The 20,609-nt window shown below is 38.3% G+C and overlaps 1 protein-coding gene across 1 annotated transcript in view; it reads left to right on the forward strand.

Annotated features, from left to right (window-relative positions):
- spen (split ends) overlaps positions 1–20,609 on the forward strand; it is a 73,523-nt gene that overhangs the window by 36,458 nt on the left and 16,456 nt on the right. The window contains exons 2-6 of the mRNA XM_068291156.1: positions 15,997–17,438; positions 17,510–18,505; positions 18,758–19,635; positions 19,701–20,467; positions 20,508–20,578. Of these exons, the coding sequence (XP_068147257.1) occupies positions 15,997–17,438; positions 17,510–18,505; positions 18,758–19,635; positions 19,701–20,467; positions 20,508–20,578 (4,154 nt within the window). The remainder of the gene's footprint in view (positions 1–15,996; positions 17,439–17,509; positions 18,506–18,757; positions 19,636–19,700; positions 20,468–20,507; positions 20,579–20,609) is intronic.

Genomic DNA, 20,609 nt, shown 5'->3' on the forward strand with positions numbered 1-20,609 from the left:
TTTTTGATCATAAAACATTTATGTCTTTAACTGTTAAAATATTGGAAAAAAAAGATATATACATAGTAAAAAATTACTTTTTTTTTATTAATTCCCTGACTTTTCTCTTTATGTGTGTTGTTGGTTTGTGTCTCGCACTCACTCACTTTTTTTTCTTTTCTCTCTCTCTCTCTTGTTGTGTGCCGTCTTTTGCAGGTGGTAGAAAGAAAGAAAAGAAAAACAAAAGAAAAGAAAAATATGTTAAAAATGGAGCAACCACAACAAACAAACTGCAACAAAAGCCGCCACAAGCAACAGCAGCAGCAACTGCAACGCCAACAGCGGCAACAACAACAACAGCAGCAAGATGTACAACTGCAACTGCAACATCAATCAACAATGCAGACAACACCCCTGGCCGGGCTTTAAACACACTCCAAATTCTATAGAATCAAGAAGCTATAGTTTTTCCTTCCTCCTCCCATCTCTTTTACTCTCAATACACAAATGAGAAAACCGAAGAAGAAATTTAAAAATCTAACAAGATAAATGAAACCAAGTGAAAAGCAAAGTGACCACCACAACAACTATTGCAACAACAAAACATAGAGAGGAAAATTATTGAGAGAAGAACAAGAGAAGAGGAAGACAAAACTTACAATAATTTTAATCAAAGAAAAACAAACCAGAGAAATCAGAGAAAATATAACGAAACTGCGGCTGAATTTGACATTATTGAATTCAATTTTTGTGATGTAAGTTGAGACCAAACCAAAAAAAAAAAAAAACTAAAAAACTTTAAATTATGAGATTTAATTTAGTAATTAAGTTTCTAGAAGCAAGCTAGTCCTTCGTTGGGTTCTATTAGCTAAATTAATCTTTTAAAAACATATATCCCATTTTTAACCCCTAAACTAAACAATATGCGTCTTATAATCAGTTCTTATTTTGACCAAGATTAGTAATGATTTTATAGGTAATGAAATTAACCTATAAAATTTTTCTTTGGTTTTACTTAAATTTGGCTAGAAAACTTTATATTTAAATAGTAAAATGTGATTTGCATATAATCTTAAAAAAGAATCAGATTTTATAACGATAAAATATATTTCTTAAAGTGAAACATTTTACCTGGCTATATTGCTGTTCGATTTAAAAAAGCTATGCTAAGCAGGTGAAGCATGTAATTATAATTTGATATACTTTCATTTTATAATATTTTACAAAAAAAAAAAATCATTTAGATTCTAGGATATCTAATTCCATTAAACTTTCGAACCTAAATTTGACAATTTATCCAGTTTTTGTAAAAGATTCATTAATCTTTTGGCTTCTCGTTACAATTGACAGACATTAATCATACGCTCCATTGGTCATTTAACTGTACCTGAACCGTTGTGCGTGTGTGTGTGTGTGTATCATTCCCTTGAGGCATTCGTCTTTACTTCAAGCCAATCAGTGGTGCACATCCTCCTACTGAAGCTTCCTTCCTTTCTTACATCCTTCGTAAACTCTAAGCCAATTTGCTTGACATTCAATGGCAAATCGAGTTTTTCTTTTCTCTTCGTTTTTCCTGTTGCTAACGAAGCCAAAGTCTGTAAGCCTCTCCTGCGGCTCTACTGATGGTTCTTTGGTAAGCTACTGCTACTGTTGGCTCATGATTATCTTAATGCCATTTACCGAGCCCCCCTATACGGTAGCATTTTTCTCATACGATTCGGTTTCATCTCTTTGGTTTGTTTTACTTGTAATTTTCCGGCTCAGAGTCTCACATCTTATGGCGCCTCTACGACACATTGCCTAATTGATAATTAAGCCAGATGCGCAGAGCATCAGCTTATTCATCTTCATCATCATCAGATATATAGTAGCGGAAAGTTGTTGCATCCATCCTCCTCCACCATTGTGTGTGTTTGGTTTGTTCACTGTTCGTTTAGAATTTCAGTGCAATGCTGTCAAAAGTTTCGCATTTCGCGACATGATTAATATCTGCGCATTAATTAAATGTCGCCACAACCCATCCTTCTTCTTCTCTTTGTCTCCCTCTTCCACTCTTATTACTCCGTTTTCCAAGAGTTGAAATTTGTTTGCTCATTTGCTCATTAGTTCACTTTAAATTCGCTTTTTGTGTTCAAATTTCAAAAGGATCAAACAGTTTTCTTTCTGTGAACTAAGATAAAAGTGAGATATTTTTAGTAATCATAAGTCGTTTGTCATTCTAAATGATGTCTTGATAAATATATTTCCTGATAGAGTATAGTTTTCGAAATGTGCTTCGCTTTGATTATGTTAAAATTTAAACAACTTGTTATCTTCTTATCTTTAATTGAGAAAGAAAAACCAGTTCAAAATATTATAGTATATTTGCACTACAATGCGTATCCTTTAGAATGTGTTGTCGGACGCAAAATGAAGATAGAATAGACGCTTAGTGACGATACAATCACGATAGTCCAACAATAGTGATCTTATCTTCTACTAATACTACTCCACCTTCCATATAAACAAGTTGTTATAAGATTAACTTGAAATGCATCTGATATTTTATAATCAAAATTATAGAATAGACATTTCCATATGAAATGAAAGAAAATTATATCTTTTGCTTTCGAATACGGAAGTCGATTTCATTTTCATTTCGGTCTCAATCTATTATCACGTCTTTATCAAATATTTAACATTTGATTAGGTTTCCCACATGATTTTCCAGTTGTGAAATTTATAATTGAACTCATTCATCAAACGTCATCTTAACTATGTATTTACTCTGGGATTACCTTCAAATCGGAAACGATTTGTCCTCAATCCCCCAAGTCTTACGTGGGCGTTGCAACTTGGCAGCGTTCAATGCACTTCACTTATGACCCGACGGTTCGCCCACGGACCACCACCGACCGCTAGACCATTAACTTTAATTCAATTTTCTTGAATCTTTATATATCAGTTGTGTGGCAGTTGCTGTCAACTTGGCGACTTGGCAACTTGGCTGGTGGCTTGCTCTTTGTCTCGTTGGGTTAGGTGGTTATCATCTGGTGGTTACTTCAAGTACTGTGCGCGTACCTAATGTGAGTGGCTTACCTCGTTGGCGGGTTAAGTTGGCTTTTAACCTATTTAAAACGAAAACCAACGCTGCTTTTATGCAACTCTTGCATCGCCCACCCAAAAAAGCGAAAAAAAACTGAAAAATTTCACTACGGAAAAATGCGTATGTAAATTTGTGCTCGCAAGTATAGCCAAACACTAAAATGTCAACATAATGTATATGAGGAAACTAGGCAAGGAAAACAAGCCAAGTGAGTTGGCTAAATAAATGAATGAATGGATGGTTGGAAGGTTGGATGTATGTACATATGTACGAGCGAGTAAGCGAATGCAAGTGAGTTGAGTGAGTGAATGAATGCAGGCACTGAATGACAACAAAATATATTTGAATAATTGACAGGCTGCTGACTGTTCGCCGAAAAAGTACTGAAATTTCACATATACCTACGAGAAAGAAAGAAAGAAACAATGTGTGTTGGCTGACTGACGACGGTCTGGCGCTTGTCATCAGACATCAGGGGGCGTCCCCTATTGCCCCCAACACCCCATTCCATCTTTCTTCTCTTTCCCGCCATTGTGTCTCTTTCTTGTATCTCTTGTATAAGAAATATGTGCATATATTTCGCAAATATTGCAGACCGACCTGCCTGCTGCTGGGTGGGTGGGTTTGGAGGTTGGTCGGTCGACTAGTTATATAATAACTAAATTACTAAAGAAAATGGAAAACAAGTGAGAGAAAAACTTCAAGTATTGGGAGCACGAAGCAATGACGTCGATGAGAGGTTTAATTAAAATACCCAACAACAACAACAGCAACAGCAATAACTGAAATAGCAACAACAGTTGCATTAAACATTAAACAACTAAAATTGCGGCTGCATTTGAAAATTGCATTAACCCAAAAATGTTGGTAAAATGGCATGCACTGAAAGAAAAAATATCACCATCAATCAATATTTAATTGATCAAGAAAGATACATAGTTATTATCATCAACTTATGGCCAAATTCCGAAGCCCAAAAAATTAATTTCTAAATTCAATTAATAATGCTTATAGCTAACTCTTAATATAAATGACAAAAGAGATAATCTAAATAATTCTAAAAACTTGTTAGTTTCGTTTTAGTTATTATAGATAATTCTTAACAAAAACTCAAATGTGAAAAAACTAAAAAAAAAAGCACATTCTGTAAAACAAAATTATACATTATTATTTGAAGCATTCTAATAATATTATCCTTTATGAGATCAATACATATCAATGTATGTATGGTATTGTAAGCATTGACAATATGTTTTAGCTTCATTTTGTTATAGTTCCCAACAAGTTTTAGAACTGAAGATTTGGTATGGCCATTGCCATTCTGGAAGTCTCTAGCAAAATCTGCTGATGATAAAACTTGGCTACTTGGGTTAAGAATTTGTATCTCGACCTCGAGCCGGCAGAGCCATTTGGTACCAAAACTAAAAATATTATTTCTGCTTCCACCATAAATTCTAAAATGTAACTTACATACGACGTTGATGATTATCATTATAATCCATACGCATACACATATCCTATCATCCATATAATCAATGTACTCCTTAACCCATTTCAACATCAAATTACCTATTTTTTCTGTCGCATTCTGGTGGAGCAGCTGTTTAGTTACAAATTGCTTATAGAACTTTTCGCAGTGCATATTAAATGAATACTTTAGTTTTGTCACATTCCCCACACTCTTTCCCTCTGTCTCTCTCTCTCTATCCCCCCACCCTTTGGGTTTTTTGTCTCTTTTGAAAATTGAAAATAATTCTCGTAACGCGCAAAATGTCAATTTAAATTATGCCTCAAAATGGACATGTGAATGGACAGCTGGCTGTGCCAATTTATATATATATATTGACTACCAATATCTATCTATAGCTTTAGCCACATATATGTATGTATGATTGTGTCTATGAAAAGGGCCAACACAGACACATAGACACACAAGCACATACCCACACACAAAGAAAGGCGTTACTTTGATGCATATTAAATATTGCGCATACGCCGTGTGCATTTGAAGGCATTTATTTATTTGTTTTAGCAATTCCATTTGCAATTGAATAAAATCTGCCGCAATACAATTCAAGTAAAATGAAAAATATTCATGAAAAGCAGCAAAAATACATAAATACAAATAATATTTATATAGCCAAATGCCACGCCCATATTTGGTTATGCCAAAGGGGACAATTTGTGTTTTGCCTAGAGTCATGAAAAAAAAACGCCACCAAATAAAAAACCGTAGAAATGCATTTTCAACTTTTTTTTATGATTGCCCTGGGTCCCAAGCATCAACTACGGAGAGGGAGAGGCAAAGTGAGGAGATACATCAGCTGAATGAGTGAGTGAGTAATGGCCATAAATACACATAACGAATGAGTTTTGGAGTTCACTCACTCGCCACTTATTCACTGCTTCACAGGGATGGAAAGGGGGGTCTTGGGGAGGCTGCTCTGAAAAGTTTTGTTTGAAAAGTGTTTATAGTTCTTGTTATTTTTGGCATCAGAGAGAGAGAGAGAGACAGACGCCTCTCAGAAAATGCAATTGGAATTGACCACCAACTGGGGGCTCAGCAAAATGACCACAATGTGTTTACTGCTGATGCAGCTGTTGGTGCTGCTGCGGCTTTCCTCAAAAGAAGAAAAACGGAAAGAAAACTATAACCGATAGTTGTACACAATTTCCCATTACAAATCTTTGGTTCGGAAGGAAAAACTTTACTTGGAGAAATGTCTTTGAATCCATTTTTGCCCTGGGCATGGCGAAAGTAAAGTTTATTCTTGGTATCTGACAAACGCATTAAAGTACATTTTTATGCACAATTTAATATTGATAGATAATATTAAAGACTTTTTAGCACTAGCTACTCATGCCTTTGGCTATAGAGAAAAAGAAGTACATTGATAAAGCTACATCGTCTTCTAAGAGTTATAATCAATTTGTGTTGTCTAAAACGATTTTAAATGGAAATAAATTGTTTCACAAAGCTGTAAAGTTTTTCTGAACAAATAACACGATTCCTTCACAATTTAGTTTCTTGTATTTGTTAGTCAAATCTTTTCCTTCAGAATGAATCCTTTGGGTTTTGTTTAAAAAGTATTTCGAAAATTTAAAGTTACATATCTGCGTTACTGCGTATCTGCGAAAGGAATTTCGAAAACAATTTGCATTCCTTTTCTAAATTTATTGTTATATTGACTAATGTGTCAAATGAAAATTGTAGTTTTTTCTATACTCTCTTTGTCAGGTTTGTAGTTTCTGGTGAACGATGCCATATATCATGTTAATATGCATTTCTCTTTCGGTTTCTCTCGTTCTCTTTGTCCGTATACTGCCCTTACGATTTTGCTATCGTGTCCTGCCTAGGCCACAGACGACCAGCAGCCTCAATTTAATGGCATTTCTCTCCTCTTCTTCTTTGGGTGTGGCAAAAAAAAACAAGAGAAAACGCAATGAAGAAGCAGAAAAAGAATGAGAATCCTTTTTCTCTCCCGATGCATTGAAATAAATTGCAAAATGCATTAAAAACTTGAGGGGCCATAATCAATCTTCATGTGAGCGAGAGTCTGGCTAGGAGGGAGAGAGAGAGGGCGGTAAGCCGAGCAAAAGGAATGCTTCATTGCCTTTGCGGTTCTGGGTAATGGGTTTTCGGTTTCGGTTTTGGGGATTGGGCTCTTTCAGTTTTCAGTTTCGGGGAATGCTGGTCCGGAGGAATATTGCTCATTAAATTTGATTTGAATCGTTTTTTTTTATTTTGCCAGTTGCAATTAAATGCCATACACTGATGAATGTCCTGATTCGACCCACTTCACTCTATACACACACGCTCACATATGTATTTTCGTCTCTATACATATCTGCCTGGATTATATAACAGTCAGACTGCATTAGCAGCAGCAGCAACATTCTCTACTGTCTGTGAATTTCCCTGGAAAATATTGATCGAAAAATCAATTCTAATTAAATTGTCAACGTTTTGTGCTGCGTTGCGGCTTATGACCGACCAAGAGAGCTGATTATGCCTCCCATGTATGGGTGTATATCTCTCAGTGTGTGTGTGTGTGTAATTGCATTGTGTGCGACTGTCTGTGTATGGGGAATGTATGTGTTTTCACTTGATTCGCTTTCCCATTTCCTTTCCCCACAAACCATTCAGCCCGTCCTGAAAATAAAGTTAGACCGACTCATCTCATTTGCGTCGTTAAATTGAATTCATTTGCAAATGCGTAAAACAAATTAGTCTATCAACCAACATACCAAACCAAGCCAACCAACTGACTAACTCTCTGTGGCACTGGGATACTGATTTTGAGTCTGATTGCAGCTGTAAGGATTAAGCGTGCCACGCGGCCATGGTCAGTGGTTGGTGTTAGTGGGTGTTAACTGTGTGTGTGTGTGTGTGTGTGTGCGGTCAGTGGCAGGGACAATTTAAGCTGATTTAAATTTGATTAAATATCAAGCATGCTCAGCATTAATATGTACCTAAATTTTAATACTTTTTTGTTGCATAGCATACTTTTTGGGGTAAAGTAACAAATCCTTATTGATTTTATTTAGATCACGACATTTCTTATACTCATTTCCTATTGCAAACAAATCAAGACACGTTTGAGGCTTTGATTTCAATTAATTTTATTCATTTCCAATTTCTAATTCATTAGCTTGAAGTAAAGTCTGTTCAATAACAAAGTAATTGGCGCTTTATTCGTATATTCAAATTAAACCCAGTCAAAATCCCATTTGATAACCAAACTCGATAACTTTTCCTAATAAACTTTCAACAAATTATATATAATATTTTTAGTACAATTTAAATTGCAATGAAATTGACTTTTTCTCATTTGCTAACATTTTGTTATGGTAAATTTTAAGTTTGCTATTAAATCACACATAAATTAAAATCGAATTAATTGAACAAAAAAACCTTAAAAACTGGCCATATAATGCAAATCAGATTCCAATAGATGGCGAAAACCGACAACCCTAAAGTTGGTCAATAAGCAATTCGAAAGTAGACTATAAAATCGATCTGAATATGTTGTAAAACTTGTCGTTGTTTATTCATTGTTTCTAATATGTACCTACATATATTTAAATTGTGAGAGCTTTCCATATATGTACATACATACATACATATGTGTGTATCCAAAAATTTGGAGGAAAAAATTTATGTATATATAAATGTCAAATAGAACATTTGTATTTCTTTTCCAAAGGAATGAGTTCATTATTTAGTTGATGACTGTTAAGAAGTAGTTGAGTAATTGAGAAGTAGGAGTACTCTAACTAAAATTTTGTACACTCCGAGTATCATTTGTTTGGTTTTACAGATTCATTCAATCAGCTTTGCTTTTGTTCAAATTTTGTTTTTAACCTCATTGAAAAAAGTTCAAAAAGTATTCAAACAATGGAACTTTCTGAGCCTTTGATTTGTTTTCGAATATGAAGAGTGACAACTAGTAAAGTTTTAAATGTTCTCGCGCAATCCTCCATTGGAAATTATAGAAATTGTTTTTTCGAAAAGCAACATATTTACAATTTCACTTATTGTTAGATACATATATCAATTCAAAAAGGGATTTATGACAAATTCATGCATTAAAGACTAAAATACAATACATATCACCATATAAAACTCAAATTTAAGACAAACTCTCTTTACTATCTCCTCTCTTACCTATGTATGTATCTCCTATCTTAATGCTGGTTTCTTTTTCCTAAAGTCTGTTTTATAGTGAAAAATATTTTGTTCTATTTCCGTATTTAAAGAACAACAGATAATTTCATACATTAGCCTTTGAACCTTGACAAAAATAGTACTCAAAAGTTAATAACTAAGAAAAGACAAATAACCAAATTTTGATTTACCTTTAAAAAATATTTTATTTTGTGTAAGAAGATTCCAAGAAAGACTGAAAGAAAGATCTAAAAGACTTTTGTGGAGCAGCCTACGGCTTTCCAATGTACATAACTTAATATTTATTTATGGGCCAAACGTTTTTTACTAAAGGAACAACTCATGTTTTGTTAATAAAGTCGAATGAATTCCTTTTGAAATATGAAATTTAATTACTTTTTGCATTACACACACACACACACACACACACACAGACATATTTTGTGCTTTGAGTGGGAGTGGCATTTGACTATTTCACCCACTCAGCATTTTGTTCTTCTTTGTTGTTGGCTTGTAATAATTTGCACACTTTGCCTGAAAAGTAGGCAATGAAAATTGTTATTGCAGGCATTTGTCCTGCTCTAACTGCATATCCTTGTACATAGAAATGCATGTGTTGGCATGTGTGTGTGTGTGTGTGTGTATGTGTGTGCATGTATTATTTATTACATTTTAAAGCCACTCCCAAAGAATTGCTGGTGCTTGCTGCATGCACGAGATGATACAGAAAATCCTAAACTCACATTGTTGTTGCTATTGCAAGTCATTAGTTGCACAAAAAGGGGGAAAAGGATACAGGCAGCCAGGCGGCAGCCGGCATTAACTCTAGGTGGAGGCGTTTTCCCCCATTTCCGTGGCAGCAGCATCCATCCCAATCTCAATTCTAGTGGCCATGGAAAACCAACATGGCGTCGTTGTCTCTTCAGTGACTTGCTTTCATTTTCCATTTCCACGACCTCGTTTTTAGCAGGAGCAGCAGCACCAATGGGTGGGTGGTAGGTTGGTTGGTTGGCTAGTTCGCTGGTATGGGCTGAATGTTGATGTAAATGATGGTTGTTAGTAGTTTGGACTGCCTGCACATTTTTAGTAATTTTCTTTTACTTTTCTTGTTGTTTTTGTTACTGGTGCTGCTGCTGCAATTTATGTCGCGTTTTGCCATTTATTATTATTGTTGTTATTGTCCTGCGGCTGTGGGTGGCCCAGGAATGAGACGACTACACTCCATTTATCTATCGTATGTATGTATGTATTTAACCTTATGTATTACATAGAAGGAAGGATATTGTATTGCTCCTGCTGCTGCTGTTGTAGTATATAAAGAGGAATTTAGAGAGCGCATGCGCTTACTTTTCCTACTTTTGCTGGCTGTTGTTGTTGTTGTTTCCTTCCTCCTTGTTTTTTTTTGGCTTGCATAAGTTTCATTCAATACTACGAGCTGGGCCCTAGCTGTCAGCCATCAGCCACCAACCAGCCACACAAAACTTCATAGCTAGCTTGCTTCCGGTTGCGTCACTTTGCCTTGGCTCTTACAGTGCGCTGCGTCATTTTTTTTTTTTCTATTTCATTTTGTTTTTGCGACGTTTGTCGCCTTTTGCTTAAACTTTTATTCAACTTTGCCCTCTGACTTTGTCGCACAACACTCACATACACATACACACACACTCACGTTTTGTATATACATACATATGTACATGGCATTTCTCTTATCCTGACACAGGACGCCACTTTAATTGAGGTCGCCAGCAGTTTAAGTTAATAATGGGAGAGGCATCTCTCTCCTTTTGATTGCTGCTGCTGCGGCTGCTGCATCGCATCTCTGCAGTTTAACGCCCATGGCTCGTTGAGCCACCCACTTTTTGTGTGTGCTTTAGCTTTTTGGATTCTCCTCTCTTGGGCCTTTATATAATTTTAAAGCCAACGTAACGCAGCATTTGGGAGCTTTAAATGCGCCATTTGCATTATGTAAAATCCATGTACGAATACGTACGTATATAGAACACATATGAATTCAACTTTTAATAGACAAGTTTTATCATTACATTCGATTTTATGTCCTAACCATATAGCTGATACTATCTCAAATGGACTTTCAAACATATTTAAAGACATTAAAACTAATGAGGACAATCTCTTATTAGTTTTTATCTCCCTTTTGAATTGGCCTATTTGCTGCCCTCCTTTCTAAGGATTCTATAAATTGAAAAGGATATACATATACTTAATTATAAAGGATATTGATAGAGGAATAATTGTGATGAAAGCATTAGAAAATTTAGTTACTTATAAAATATATATCAAACCAAACCTTAAAACAAGTTTATAAAAACCAATTTTCATTGATTAAATTTGAAGTCGGACTAAAAGCAATATATTTAAAATCCAGAAACCAAATAATTTAGTTATTTTAATTGAACTTTGCAAAGAGGTTTTCATTTGAAACATCAAAATAGAAGTAGATTAATTTTTGGTTATCAGTTTTTGAAATATTACAACATTTTATATGTACATATATTTTATACATTAAATAGAAATTACTTCCTTTTTGAGGGGTTTAAGTTAAATTTTAATTACATATATCTGAAAAATGCTGATCTAATAGTTTAAGCTATAACAAATATCTAAACAATTTGACAGATATTTAAAAAAAAATTCACTCAAAAAAAGTTTCCGATAAATTTGAAAAGTTATTTCTCATGGCGATTTAAAAAAAAAGATGGGCACACACAATTAAATTAACTTGGGATTAGACTCGAAGTAAATATTTTGTATAATTTTGTAAATGTCAACATTTTTCATCAGAATACTTAATTAAGGATATTTGATTTTTCATATGCCATTTTTGCAAGGATTTATAATGCATATTTTAGATTTTCCACTTCAGCTCAGTTCATATTTGTATACTTTTTTTGGATATTCGTAGTATTTGTTTTTAAGCATCCTGCGGCTCGAATCGCCTGCCTGTCTGCCAGTTTGCTGTCATTCCCATGTCCTTCAACTTGATATTCAGGAGTGATGCTAGCTCCCATACTTTTAGCTTACTGTGGCTTTACTCATGAAGCTTCCTTTGGGGGGCTGTTGATAAATTTTTCGACTAACAACAACAGCAGACAGAAGGACCGATGATTCAGGCAGGGAATTCTCCTCAAATTACGTTGACTTGGCTATTGCAATCAGCAGTGCGAAAAGAGAGAAAAAACCCGAAATGTAGTATCCTGACACCGCCCAACCATGATTGAATGAAAGGCTAAAAAAAGGATTTCTGGAATTTTTGCTGATAAAACAAAAAGGAAATAAAGAAAGATGGATAAAAGCTTCCTCGACACAACTCTCTTGATGTATCCAAGAGTAATACACACACAGAAATAACCTCAAACAAGGACGTTTCACTGCAAAACTTTATTTCTGCCAGGACACGGCAAGAAGAAGGCGAAAAGGAAGGTTGTCGTCCGTCTCCTTTATGTAATACATAAGGCAGTAATGCAATTTACAGGCAGGCAAAACCAACCCAAACCCAGCCACCTGACTCCTGGCTGGGGCATTACTTTTGGAGGGTAGGGGAGTCAGCAGCGGCAGTAGCAGTGGCCCCTCCTTCGTGGCTCGTACAACATAATGGCGCAACAAATGTTGGCTGTCTCTCCTCCTGCCGCTGCTACTGCTGCTGGCCATTGTATTCTGGTGGCCCCTGCAATTCCCTAAACCGGGCGCACTTTTAGCTGAATTGATTTTTCGATCGCCTCACTGCGCATGCCGGGCACAGGCAACCGGAGCCAGGCAGGCACCACGGGCATGGCACCTCACACATGCCGCTCTTTTTCTTTTAGTAAATGCAACGTATACATATATGTCTATATACATATATATGCCGCCGCCCGTTTATATACATATGTATGTACATACATCCCAACAGTCATCCGCCTGAGTCATCATCATCATCAACATTAACATCATAGTCATGGGATTCTGCCTGCTGCTGCAACATTTTTCTGTCCTCCGATGAATGCTCTGACCTAAGCCCGACGTCGATGCTTTCAGACCTTTCTCTCTCCCCCTCTCCCCTTCTCGGGAAACTGCATTATACCAAAGGATATATATATACCAGCCCATGTACTCCCTCAGCATATATGTATTGTTCGGATTGTTCTATATGGCCATATTTTAAGTGCTTCTACTTGCCCGCTTAATGCGGCTTTAAAAATCTCTGCTTGAGCCTGATACCACCAGACACAGAGACTAACAATTTAAAATGGCTTCAATTAATCAGTTTGGATTCATGGGTTTTAATACAAATCTGCTTAAATTATATAAATGGTGGACAACACTCGTGCTATTAAATAAAAATTGCACAGTAATGTTGTCCACTCTATTTAATAGTTTCAAATGATTTTATTTTATTTAAAAGAAATGATTTTGATTTGTTACGAATCCATATATTAACTCCAATATAGTTTCGATCAGAAGTCAGAGATTAACCTTGAAACTCCAGGTTTTTTCAATTTCAAAAACCTTCAGTTATCTTAATGGGTATCCTTCCTAATCTTATCTTCAGTTATCCAGATCGATTGGAAACACAATCTAGCTATACTTTTAAACATTAAACTTTAAAAACCATTCTGAAGTCATGTTTTTTATCTACACCGCAATTAATATTCTCTGAATAGGTTTCTGAATAAGATATTTTCAGAATATCTTCTAAAAAAATGATTAAATGTCTATGCCATTTTTTCTTTTATATGTACTTATTGAATACCGAAATTTTTCACACTTTTTTCAATCACAATAAAACTCAAACTTCTAAAAAATTATTTCTGTCTGAAATTTTTGAAAATTATTTTTCCATATCCTAGAAAAGCAGATAAAAGGCTCTTGCATATAACAAAAAATTGTATTTCTGTGTCCTGCTAATGAATATGAAATATGAATATACATACATATGGGAATATGAAAAACAAAGTAAAATAAGACAATTAACTTTTATGATTTACATTTATCTATATTGATCTATTATATGAATATTTTTGAGTGGAAAATTCTTCCTTCTAATTTCAACTTGTGATTTTAATTAAATTATAGCAAATGGCCAAATTAAAATATGTATATGTACATGGAAATATTTAAATGGCTTTATCTGAACCATGAGTTTATTTCAAATGTAATGCTCATTTTCAGAAGGCAGATGTCTTTTATGATGTATGTGTGTACGTATGTATGTATGTAAGTGAGAATCTGACACGAATTTACATACATACATACATACTTACATTTGTATAAGTATCTATTCCCTGGCCTTATCTGCATCTTCTGTCTATCTCTATCCCAGACTCTAACGATGTAGCGCTGCCTCTTTTTTCACAGATTAGAGTGGAAAAAACGGTGTCATGTACCGCATTGTTTTTGCTGCCATTGAACGCGTTCGAAAACCTCAATTGTAGTAAATCGATCGCTAGAGCAAGACACATACGCCATAGAAATACAGACACATACACACGCATATCATGTACATATGTATGTATGTATGTTATGTGCATATTTAAAGAGTAAACACATCTCCCGATCTGGAAAACAATGAACCAAACTTTTAGCTAAGGTCGCGCCTGTTTCCCTTTCCCATTGCCATTGTTAGGGAAATATTAAGTAAAAAGGAGACAGCAGCAGAGACCTTGCCCTGCTCTACCTTGTTCTGTTATGTTGTCAATGTAGTGAAACCTTTTTGCGCGTTAATTTATTGAGGGGTTGATTTTTGCGTCTTTAATGTTTGGCTTGGTCGGTCTCTCAGGTAAAAATGCTAGTTTCCCCCTCCTTGTGTGTTTCATTATTTTTACCTGGCCTGTTTTTAAACAACAACCTTTGGGCTTCTTAACGTCATTTGTGCTGCCCGCTTAACGTTACATGACTTTATGCAGCGATCTGGCAGCACCAAACGCACGCGAATATCGCCCACAAAGCAAATGGAACAAGCGGGCGACCAACGAATTGAAAGAAAGCAAAAAGCAAGAAATAAAAATTAGCAAAACTAAAAGAAAAAATACAATAAAAATATTAACAAAAAAATAAAAAAGTTAATGTAAAAAAAATTAAACCGGTTCTCCTCAACGTTTTCTAATAAGCAGCAGCAGTATTGCGAGGAAAGCATAAGAACGTGGCGGCTCTCCCGGCTTTTTTCTTTTTGTTTATCTGTGTATGTGTACGAGTGTGAGTGAGTGGTCTATGTGTGTGTGTGTGTGTGTGTACGTGTACGTTTGGATGAGATTGTGTGCGCTTGCCGCGTAAACACACAGTCGACATCGTCGGACGTCATTTGGCGCCCGTTTATTTATTTGGCCGGGTGAAATTTTTTTTGTTTTGCGTGTGTGTGCTCCTAAAAGATGAAAAAACTAACTAACGAAATTATAAAATAAATAAAAAGTGATAGACTGTCCAAACAAGACAAAAAATTCCATTTGTTACAAATTTTCCTCCATGATAGGGTATAACAGAAAATTGCCCATTTTGGGGCCGCCGTCGTCCATCAACAGCAGCAGCAGCCGAAGAAGAAGAAGCCAACAACAAGAACAAAAGTTGACAAAGATTTTCTCAGTGAAAACCGCAAACATATTATGCGGAGGTTTGTTGAAAACGCAATACAAAATGAGAGGATCGATTATTTATCCATAGAAAGGGTCAAGTCTTGACTGGGTTTACCGTAAATGCAGAGCCCTATTCTCTTTACGTCTTTTTTGATAGAATTGTAAAATTACCTTTGCTGACACTTCGCCCCTCTAGATCCGGCACTAGAAAGCTCTTAGATTAAATGGAATAAAAGACATTTCCAAAAGTTTCATGAAACGTTTATAAGGACTTAAAGAAAAAAGACTGCATAAATGTGCGGATTCCAAGGATCTTTTTATTTTTTGTAACCTATTTGCCTTATTTATGGGAATCTAATTCATATAAATCCATTCCCTGAAGCCACCTAACTCAAGGAATACATTTTAGATTTCTCGAATAAGCCTTTGTTGCATTTCTCCAAAGTAGTTCAGATAGGAACCAAGTAGATCGAATTAATGAGAGTACCTTGAAATAACGGGTTTTCCCCTATCTTCACCTTTCCAATCTTAATGTACATAGTTGATAGTGTCTTTTATTTTTGACGACTTCTTGCATAGTTTATCGGTATATATCTCTAACGTTTCAATCTTTAAAGAGTATACGTTTACTTTTTAAAAGACTGTACACCATTAATGAATTTTACTAATTTGTTACCTCTCTTATGATCTTTTGTTCTTAGGTCTACAGAAGAACCACCGACAAACAACAGCTACGAAAGGAACTACTACGATCGCAGCCGCATAGTCAGTTACCAATCCAATCCCAGCCCTTCCTCTGCCGCAGCATCTTCCCCGTCATCCATAACAGCAGTAGGAACATCAACAACTACTACATCTACAACCAGTGAAAGATCGCGTGGTAGGGAACGCCTCTATAGGAATGGTTCAGCAACATCATCATCATCATCTGGTAGCATTGGTAGCAACAACAACAACACCACCACCACGACGACAGCAACAGCAGCCGGATCCGCTACGGCGCCGCCACAAGCGTCTAGCAACAGCAACAATATACATCATATAAACACAAATCCAAATCCTAATCCTTCTACACCTACGCCTACAACAACAACTGCTGCTATTGCTGGTGGTGCTGCTGCTGCTCGGGTGGTATCGCAGTCATGGTACGAAGCCGCCGCTGCTGCAACGGCTCAATTAAAAAGTCCTGGTGGTTCTGGTGGCAATGCCGGCGGCGGCTTTATAATGAGCAGCAGCTCACCGATCAGCAATCATCAGCATCATTTACATCATCCTCCGCATATGCATCCGCATCATTTACACAGCGGCGGCAGCAGCGGCACAACCACTACAACAACAGCAACAACATCCGCCTCGTATTCATCACCACTGCCTGGCCAGGCAGCCACCACGGCCATGCATCGGAGTGTGGCCTATGCGGGCACGGCTGCGGATGACCCAAATCCCTCACGTAAAATTGTGCTGCAACAAAGAGCTGCTGCTGTCGCTGCTGCTGGCAGTAAACTGAATAAACTACTCAAAACGACGACGATGACGACGGGAGTAGCAACAGCAGCAGCGGCGGGGGCGGGTGGAAGATGTGGCTCTGAGTCGCCAGTAGGAGGAACTGCGGCGACGACGACGACGACGACAAGTACAATCACAAACAATAGTTTTAGTAGTAATAGTTTAAATAATACAATAAACACGGCAACTCCAACAATGCCAACAATTGCAACATCAGCAACAGCAACAGCCGCTGATGGAACGGCAACTGGTGGTGGAGGAGCTGGAGCTGGAGCTGGCAGTGGCAGTGACATTCTAAATGTTGCTGCTGCCTTAGCAGCTGCCGTTGATAATAATAATGGTATGTCTCCATCCGGCGCCTCTGCATCGACAACAACTTCAACAACCTCCGCCTCATTGTCGTCAACACGGCATCATCAGCGACATCATTTGCATGGACGCAGCACCACCTCGTCGAGTCGCTCGCATTCGAGATCACCGAGTAGCTATAGCAGTTCACATAGCACATCATCGGCCTCATCGCACTCATCGTCACATTCGCACGCGTCCAGTCCGATATCGGGCAATTGTGCGGATACTGGTGGAGGCGGGGGAGGTGGTCGAAGTTCCCGTAGTCTACAGTCCGTTGCAGTGACAAGTAATTGAATGGCCCCCTTAAATAATTTAACAAAATAATTAACATATTTTTTGTATTGTTTTCCTCTTTAGGCAACTCTTCAAATCCCAGTGGCAATGCTGGAGGTGGCGGCGGCGGCTCCAGTTCATCATCGAGCAGCAGTTCATCGAGTAGTAGCAGTAGTAGCTCCTGCTTGGCCGCCAATCCTGTCGTGCATTCCGATGATAATCGACCGCTGGCCATTCGTGTACGTAATCTACCCGCCCGTTCCTCGGATACATCCCTCAAGGATGGTCTCTTTCATGAGTACAAGAAGCATGGCAAAGTCACCTGGGTAAAGGTTGTGGGTCAGAATTCCGAACGATATGCCTTGGTCTGTTTCAAAAAGCCCGAAGATGTGGAAAAGGCCTTAGAGGTGTCACATGATAAACATTTTTTCGGTTGTAAAATTGAAGTTGAACCCTATCAGGGTTACGATGTCGAGGACAATGAATTTCGCCCCTACGAAGCTGAACTCGATGAATATCATCCAAAATCGACCAGAACGCTATTTATTGGTAATCTGGAGAAGGATATAACAGCTAGCGAATTGCGTGTACATTTCGAAAGTTTTGGCGAAATCATTGAAATTGATATCAAGAAACAAGGACTCAATGCCTATGCCTTTTGTCAGTATTCCGATATTGTATCAGTGGTCAAGGCCATGCGTAAAATGGATGGCGAACATTTGGGTAGTAATCGCATAAAGCTCGGCTTTGGCAAATCCATGCCCACAAATTGTGTCTGGATCGATGGTGTTGGCGATAAGGTATCCGAATCAGTTTTGCAATCCCAATTTACACGTTTTGGCACCGTGACCAAGGTTAGCATAGATCGGAATAGGCAATTGGCTCTAGTGCTTTATGATCAAGTGCAGAATGCTCAGGCTGCTGTCAAGGATATGCGTGGTACAATAATGAGGGGAAAGAGGCTTCAAGTGGATTTTGCCTCGCGAGAATGTCAAGATGCCTTCTATGATAAGCAGGATAAGCAATTGCAGCAGCAACAGCAGCAGGCGACAACGACGGCACAGCAACAACAAAATGCCGGTAAGTAACAGTTCATTGGAAGCTTTAGCCCTCCAAAAGTATGCCAAAGTTTGAAAAACTATAGACCAAGCAGTCTATAAATAGTGTTTGCCTTTAGGATTACTTAAATGTCCACAGAGCATCAACAAAAATACTTTAAATGTTTTAAATATAAATTTCTTGGACTGCTCATTGCATGTTTTGGAGGGCATTTGGAGAAACACGGCGGAAGAAGTATCTTAAAACTAAATCTCTTATGTCTCTATTTAACAGGCGGCTCTTCCTCCTCATCATCTCGCTTTAATCGCTACGAATCGTCCTCATCATCCTCACAGTCAAGACCACGTGCCTCATCATTTGGCCGTTATCAGAATAATTCCAATGATAGTTGCTCACCAGGAAGCAGCAATGCGACTTCGTCTAGTGGTGCCCTAACGAACAGCAACAACAATAGCAGCAGCAGCAGTACAACCACTACCATCTCCTCCAGCAGCAATGCCATGCCAGCGCCCAGTATTTCATCAGCATTTGTGCCCGGTGGTGGCGGCGGCGGTGGTCAAGGCTCTTTAGCCTCATCTACGTTACCGTCTGTGGTAGGTCAAAGTTCGTTACCCATGTCACCAGCTGCTCTGGCTCAAGCGCGCATGCGTATAGCTCGTAATGCACGTCATACGATTGATTTTGATTTCAATGATGTGGGCCGACGAATTCGGAACAACTATGAAGACTTTAACAATCAGAACAACAGCAGCAATCGACAGCAACAGCAGCAGCAACAACAACAGCAGACTGCAATTCCAGACGAGGAGAATTCCGGATTTCGATCCGATTCGCCAGTGATATCTCGCTTGGGTCCTGCCGTGAATAGCAGCGGCAGCAACTCTGGAACAAATGCAACCGGTGATAACCTCGAAATGACGCTGATGGGCAGCAGCAGCAATATTATGAGTGGAAACAATCTGGGTGCGCCTATGCATATGCCCAATCGAAGGCGGTGCGGTAAGAGCCCAAAGGATTTGCGCCAGGTGCACAATCAAAGATTCCAATTGCCTGACAAAGTCGATGAATGCCCGTCCAGTGGTGATGAAGGCGTGGTCAGTCCACGTAAGCGCATCAAAATGGATTACCATCATCATTCCAATGCCAGTGGGGTAAGTCTTCGGAGTGTTAATCCATGAGTCACTATATATATAATTATTGGTTTCTTTTTTTTTAGGATTCCTCTGGCGATTATATTAAACCCAATCCTCTACCTATTTCCTCTAACTGTGATGTCATACATGATCCTCTGAATCGTAAAAGTGAAATTCGTCGAGTCTCGGAATCAATCAATGCAATCCCAGGTAGCATCAAGTTCCCTGGACAACAACCACATCCTGGTCCAACGGGACCGCCATCCATGATGCTAAGTTGCCGTCGCCCGTCCATAGATGCTGGGGCATTGTCCCTATTGTCCAGTTCGGCATCATTTCGCCATGGCCTTGTGGGAGCCAGTAGCATGGATCAGCATCATTTGATGAATGCTGCCTCGCTGGCTGCAAAACGACGACGAGTGACAAATAGCATGCAGCAACCTCCTCCCCCGCCCATTGGGAATAGTAGTAATACCAATAGTGGGGGTAATTTAATCGGAGGAGCTGCAGCAGCTGCCACCGGTCTAACACACAGCACCGATGACTATCATCATCATGCGTCGCGCGGACGGGGACATCAGCTGCATTCCCATCATTCGCATGAGGCCAGTGGCGGTGAGAGCGCAGATGGATCCCGGCCGGGTACTCCTCTGTGCGATGAACGGCCTGAAGTGTTGCCCACAGAACCGCGACGTCTGCCACCGCCGAGAGAGCGAGCTAGAGAAAGGATACGGGAAGTTATGTGGCTGCCATTGCCCAAATTTGGTGTGCTATTCTTTCAGCAACAGCGCAGCCAAGCAAATGCTTCCTCCTCGAGTAGTGTTAGCAATTACCTGCAACAATTGGGTGGCGTAGCCGGGGGGAGGATCCTGCTCCCAAAATTCTAGTCTAAATGCCAGCTCGGGAATCGGACTTGGGCTGTCCTCATCCTCATCCTGCGCATCATCCAATATGAGCTCATGTTCAGCAACAATGTCATCGGCCTCAGCGGC

This window comes from Drosophila tropicalis, unplaced genomic scaffold (assembly GCF_018151085.1).
Source record: "Drosophila tropicalis isolate 14030-0801.00 unplaced genomic scaffold, ASM1815108v1 contig_1187, whole genome shotgun sequence".
Lineage (NCBI taxonomy): Eukaryota > Metazoa > Arthropoda > Insecta > Diptera > Drosophilidae > Drosophila > Drosophila tropicalis.